The sequence below is a fragment of the Propithecus coquereli genome, unplaced genomic scaffold (genome assembly GCF_000956105.1).
Source record: "Propithecus coquereli isolate 6110/MARCELLA unplaced genomic scaffold, Pcoq_1.0 Scaffold24, whole genome shotgun sequence".
In the NCBI taxonomy this organism is placed as follows: domain Eukaryota; kingdom Metazoa; phylum Chordata; class Mammalia; order Primates; family Indriidae; genus Propithecus; species Propithecus coquereli.
Window position 1 is genome coordinate 4848660 of NW_012147952.1, and position 7094 is coordinate 4855753.

General features: G+C 33.9%; 1 protein-coding gene across 1 annotated transcript in view; it reads left to right on the forward strand.

Annotated features, from left to right (window-relative positions):
* Positions 1-7094, forward strand: part of SENP6 (SUMO1/sentrin specific peptidase 6) — a 104226-nt gene that overhangs the window by 67367 nt on the left and 29765 nt on the right. The window contains exons 10-11 of the mRNA XM_012646040.1: positions 3303-3532; positions 6849-7019. Of these exons, the coding sequence (XP_012501494.1) occupies positions 3303-3532; positions 6849-7019 (401 nt within the window). The remainder of the gene's footprint in view (positions 1-3302; positions 3533-6848; positions 7020-7094) is intronic.

The window sequence follows — 7094 nt, forward strand, 5'->3', positions numbered from 1 at the left end:
GGGTCTCGCTCTTGCTCAGGCTGGTTTCGAACTCCTGAGCTCAAACAATCCACCCGCCTCGGCCTCCCAGAGTGCTAGGATTATAGGCGTGAGCCACCGCACCCGGCCTCACTACCCAGTTTTAATTTAGTTTTCACAATTGTGTGACGTAGCTACTGATATACCCATTTTATAAACAAGGTAACCCAGGATTAAAGGAGATTGAATAACTTCTCAGTATTATATACATTTGGACTATTGCAGTTTGGTTAAAAAAAAAAAATAACAGATCTTTCAGATTCCAAAGTCTTTTTTCTTAATATACTTATTCTCAAATGTTTTCCCATTAATATAATTTATTATGATGAAGCTTTTATTCTAGTGTGAATAGTCTGTTAATAAAATGTATAATGTCTCAGGTAGTGATGAATTCCATGCAGAAGAGTGAAGCATGTCCAGGAAGTGGAGAGTTAGGTGTCAAAAGGAAGGAGAGTGCTATTTTAGGTAGGTGGCAGAATAGGCACTTTTGATGAGGTAACTTTTGAGCAGAGCCTAGAATGAAGTGAATAGGAAGACAAGCTGATATATATGGGAACAAGTTTAGAATGTAAGCACAAAGACTCTGTATTAGTCTATTGAGGATGCCATAATGGAATACCATAGACTGAGTGGCTTAAACAAAATAAATTGTTTTCTCACAGTTCTGAAGGCAAGAAGTCCAAGATCAAGGTGTTGTTGGTGTCTGGTGAGGTCTCTTCTTGGCTTCGTATGTCTGCCTTCTCACTGTGTCCACACATGGCCTTCCTTTTGTGTGCCAGCAGAGAGAGATCTTTGATATCTCTTCATCTTCCTTATTACCTCCTTAAAAGTGTTATCTCTAAATACAATCACATTGGGGGTTAGGACTTCAACATGAGAATTTTGAGGGGAGATAGTTCAATTCATTGCAGACCTGAAAGCAGGATCCTAGATAGATATTTATTTAGCATATTTTTTATTTTTTTAAAATAAAATGAAAGCAGCTATGAGAACAACCTTTTAACTATATAGTATCATCTTTCCATACTCTCCCCATTTGCTTTCCAGTTACGTGATATTAAGCACCACCCTTATTTAAGTTAATTAAATGAAAACTACGTAATACAGTCCTATCTATTGCAGCATTTGGGCTTTAAAATAAATAGTAGATACACATAGTTATAGTAGATACAGAAGTTTTAATGTCCTTCAAGCACCATAAAGATAATTGTAAGCCAGGCATGGTGGCACACACCTGTAGTCCCAGCTACTTGGGAGGCTGAGGCAGAAGGGTCGCTTGAGCGTAGGAGTTCAAAACTAGCCTAGGCAACATTGCAAGACCTTATCTCTAAAAATAATAAAAATAACAATAATTGTAGCTAGAACACTAGGCTTCCCTTTGAATATAATACATTTTTGTGTGTTTTTTTAATAAACAATATAAATTGTTTATAAAAGTTCATGGACTTTTTTTAAAAAAAGCTATATATTTGTGTGTGTGTGTGTGTGTGTGTGTGTGTGTGTGTATAAATATATATACCAAACATTGTGCTAAGCTTTTTGCATATCATTTGCTTCTTGCAACAATTCTGTGAAATAGGTACCATTATTATCCCCAGTTTGACAGAGAAGAGAATATGAGCCAAATAAACAAAGAGTGGCAAAACCCCAACTTTCAAATACTGTATATGTAAATCTGCTTAGACCTTCTAATCTGGCCTGTTAGGTTTTCTGTTAATAAAAGACCAGTTCTGAAAAAGATACAAGCATAGCATTTACTCCTGAGATTGGCCAGCAAAATAAAAAAGACGAGTGGAACAATGCTGGGGATGATGCTCCTCTGGGACATGTACAATTACTCAGTAAATATTAATTAAGCATTTATGTGTGGAATACTGAAAAGGAAAATTGCTCCTGCAAGTTCATGCATTCTTCAACACGTGATTTTTTTAACGTTTTTTTTGTGTGTAAGACACTATTTTAGGCCTGGGAATATAGCAGTGAAAAAGACAATGTCTGCACACTTGTAGTTGATATGTAGTAGGGAGAAACAGATGAGCAAGTAAACATTACAACAAGGAACAACAGAAAATTTAAATCAATTTATATGACTGAGTACCTGTATGCTTATTTTAGATTGGTTTGTCAGTCAAAAGTGATATTTAAGCTAATAATTTGATGGCAAAAATGCAGTGTTGGGGGAAGCACAATCCAGGCAGGAATAAGCTTGTGGTGTTTGTGGGACAGAAATATTGGCTAGTGTGCCTGGAGCATAAAGAGAAAAAAAAGTAGAGTAGTATGAGAAAATTGGACAGATTGGCAGGGGCCAGATTATGTAAATTTATAAACCAGAGTAAGGAGTTGGTGTTTGACTCAAGTACAATATGGGTGTCTCTGGGGAGTTATATAGAGATGGATGTGATAAGGTTCAGTAATGAGTACAAAGTATAAGAGCAAATTGCTTTTATAATGTCTTTTCTTGCCCATATTAATTTCCTTAACAATATGTGTTGAGCATTAGGCACTGGTCCAGATTTTCCCAAGGACCAGTTAGTGATTTCCTGTGTATCCCAAAATTATTTGGTTACATGGAGTTTCACACATATTTAAAATGCATGCTATTTTGTAAATAAGCTGTATGCAAATTATTTTCACACCTTACGCTTTTTGAAACTTTGAAACCTACAGATAAACAGTTCTTGTAACTTGTTGATCTTGCTGTGTGGGTGAGGGGCAACAGGCTGTAGAAACAATTTTATATTTGTATAGTATTTTTAAAATGATTCCAAGTCTTACACTTTCTTCAAATTTAACTTTCCATCAGATAAAAGTAGATTGTACCTTCAATTTTTTTTTTAAGGCATTGTCTTACTTTGCTGCCTAGGCTAGAGTGCAGTAGCATCATCATAGCTTACTGCGTCCTCAAACTCCTGGGCTCAAGCAATCCTCCTGCCTCAGCCCCCCAAGTAGTTGGGACTACAGGCACGTGCCACCATGCCTGGCTAATTTTTTCCTATTTTTGGTATAGATTATGTCTCACTATGTTGCTCAGGTTGGTCTTGAACTGGCCTCAAAAGTTCCTCCTGCTTCGGCCTCCTAAAGTGCTAAGATTACAGGCGTGAGCCACCACACCCTAGCCCATTTGTTTTTATTCTTAGATCTGGAAGAGATCCAAAAAAAATTTAGTGTATTTCTCTCTGTGATAATTTATTTACATTTTTAACTGACAGAAATGAAATAAACAATTATAAGTATAATGTTAATATAAATTTTAATATAAGATGTACATTTTTTTATAATTTTAGTTATTTTGTCCAGTGATGATGATGATGACAATGACAGGTCTAATAGAAGAGAGAGCATATCTCCTCAACCTGCTGATTCAGCATGTTCTTCCCCAGCACCATCTACTGGAAAAGTAGAAGCAGCACTAAATGAAAATACCTGCAAAGTAGAGCATGAACTAAGAAGCATTCCAGTTGACTCAGAGTTAAATACAGTTACATTGCCAAGAAAAGCAAGAATGAAAGACCAGGTACTTTTCACATTTGTTGACATTTGTTCAGATTAAAGTCTCCCTTTTGGGATGTAAATATTTTTTCAGAGGGCAATTTGGTGGTGTCAATAGGAGAAAAAGATTGTTTATGCATTAAGTGGGGCTTAAATATCATGTGGAAGATTATTTGGAAGAACAATTTACCATATACAAAAATAAATTTCAATTAAACGTAAGTCTTAAAGTGTAAAAAATTCAACAACAACAAAAAGTATCAATCTTACAGCAAAATCTTAGTATATATAAGGAGATTACTTATAAAATCTAGTAAACAGGGAGAAGTCATTTTAACTTGGATGCATTTTACTATAATATTGTTATGTTTTATCATATTGTTTCATTTTATAATTTACTGTATAAAAATTTCAAAATGGAAATAGGTAATATAAACAGTGTTATAACTAGGCATGGTGGCGAACTCCTGTAGTTCTAGCTACTCAAAAGGCTGAGGCAGGAGGTTTGCTTAAGCCCAGGAATTTGATGACACCACTATACTCTAGCCTAGAGCGACAGAACAAGACCCTGTGTCAAAAAAATTAAAAAACCACGATGTCAGTAGACAAACAGATCCAGAGAGAATATTTGTAATATAGATGACATACTTTAATATCTATAATGGATTAAGAACTCTTAAAAGTTAGAGGATAAAAGAAAATGAACAAAGGGTAAGAATAGACAAGGAGAGGAGAAAATTCATATAGTAAACTATCACATTGAAAGTTCAAATTAGTAAGGAAGTGCAAATTAAAATGAAATATAACTGTACTTCACAGACTTACAAAATTGATATAAAATCAGCTAATATGTAGTGCTGGTAAGAATCTAAGGGAAAAGGTACTTTCCTAAAGGAAAACATTATTATTATGGCCTCTTGGGAAAGCCATGTGAAAATGACTATTAAAAAAATTTTTAGATACGTACTGTTTGACCAAATAGTTACTTCCTTAGACTCCATCTCAAAGGAGTCTCCCTTTTTCCCCAGTATGTAAGGCTGCATATACAAATACGATTATTGGTAAACAACTGTAAGCAAAATCTTTGCCCATTAATATGGATATGGCTGAAAAAGTTATATCCATACCATGCAGCCATTGAAAATAAAAACTAGAGCTATATTAATAACTTTTAGGATTTTTACATGGTACTGTTGAATAAGAATGCCAAGATACAGAAATATGTGCATATTATTTTAGTAAAGATATTTTATAAAATAATAGATTTATTGTTAAAAATTATGTAGGCGGGCTGAACGTGCTAGCTTAGGCACAGCACTTTGGGAGACTGAGGTGGGAGGATTGCTTAAGGCCAGGAGCTCTACAACAAAATAAAAAAAATTGGCTGAGTGTGGTGATTGACGCCTATAGTTCTAGCTACCCCTAGGCTGAGGCTGGAGCATTGCTTGAGCCCAGGAATTCCAGGCTACAGTGAGCTATGATGGCACCACTGCACTCCAGCCTGGGTGACAGAGCAAGACCTTATCTCTTAAAAAAAATCAAAAATTATGTATCTGTGTATATATATGTCTGAATTTATAAGAGTACAGATGAAAATATGGAAACATACATACTTGGTTAAGATGGGAACCTTACAAAATGAAAAACAACAAAAAGCAACCATAAGGATGATAGAAAAAAATAATAGATTAATATTTTTATGTAATCTTAAGGAATGCCTTTCCAAGCATGACAACACAAGCAAAAGTAGTAGATGAAGAGATGAGTATATCTGATTAAATGAAAAGTACAAAATAGTGTAGCAAAACACCAGAAGCAGAATTTGATAGGCAAATGCAATTGGAAAAATTGTGAACTTTGTGACAAATGTAAATTGATCCTTTATATATTTTTAATTTCCTAAAATCAAGAAATAGAAGCAAACCATAGGAAAATGAATAAAAGGAATGAATGGAGTTTCAGAAAAGGTAGTAATCAAAGTAGTAAAAATGAAATTAAAATACCATTTGTTAAGTGTCCAAATTACCAAAAATATTTGTAGTATGATAATGTGTCATCAGTGTTTGGGTATCTAAATTTGTATGACTTCGCTAGAGGGCAGTTTGGCAATAATTCTATATGTGTAGCTCTTTGGCGAATGGGTTGTCATGGGGAGAGATCAGAAAGACCTTAGAGGTCCAGCATGGAAGAATTTAGTTAAGTAGTGGATTTCCATGTGATGAAATTTTAAGGTGACCACTTTTCAGACTGGCACACTGAATCATAAGGGTACCTTGTTGTTCTTCTTGGTGATTCTCCATAAGAGAGTGTTGACCATCCACATTCTAGCCTCAGTCCCTCTACTGTTGATTCAGCTGAAACAGCTCTTAAATGATCTGTTTTATTAGTGAGCTAAATAACCTCTCTCAAACTCCTGGCCTCATGTGATCTTTCTGCATAGCCTCCCATAGTGCTAGGATTATAGGCATGACCCACCACACCTGGTCTAAATGACTTCTCTTATTAAAAAATAGCCCTAAAGCTTAAAAAAAATCTTATAAACCTAATAAGTTGATATTAATCTATGAAGAAATATTAATGATAAATCTGTTAATAAGCCTGAGAAAGCAGTTTACAAAATCATATATATATAGTATATATTATGATCACATTTGGTTGTAAATAAATATTTTTTCCTGTGACATAGATTATAGAAATATCTCTCGAAGGATAATGGGAATACTGCCTTTCTCTATGCAGTGGACTTATCTCCCCTTTATTTTATGGTCAAGCTCATGTTTTGTATTTGTGATGATAATAAAGATAATATAATTACTGTTAATTAAAATTATGTACTTACATAAAATATTATTTATTATAATTAATTTGTATTTGGAAGTGACTATGAAATAATGAAACTATAATTTAACAGATCAGGTAATTTAAAATGTGTAAATATATAAAGAAACATCTTTTTGTAATACAAAATAACCATGCTCCTAAATTACTTGTTTAAGTTTTACCAGATCAGATCATTAAAAGGTAGTGTGGCTTTTTGAACCCAGGCAGTCTGATTGCCACAGTACTATTCGTGATACACTACTGCTATAGTACTACTTGAGCTGCAAACTATATATAGACTGCTATACTACTACTTGAATTTGAAATAATAACTAAAGTACAACTAGATAAAAATAGAAGGGATTTACTATTATATAAAAACCATGAATTTTTATTTTATCTAATGCTATTGAAGGAAAATCAATTTAATGTGGTGATAGTTATTGGATCTTGTTTTCATATGTGTACTTAGTTTGCTTGTTTTAGTAAATTTTAAGTGAAAATTTTCTTTTCCTTTTCAGTTTGGCAATTCTATTATCAACACACCTCTAAAACGTCGTAAAGTGTTTTCCCAAGAAACTTTAGTTGATGCTTTACCTTTAAGCTGCCAAAAACCCTTTGACAGTGTCATTTTAAGCTGTCGAAGTATACGAGTAGGAACTCTTTTCCGGCTATTAATAGAACCTGTAATTGTGAGTACATTCTTAAGCTCCTTACTATATCAATTATAAGATTCAAAATTTCATTGCTAAAGCTAATATGTAATG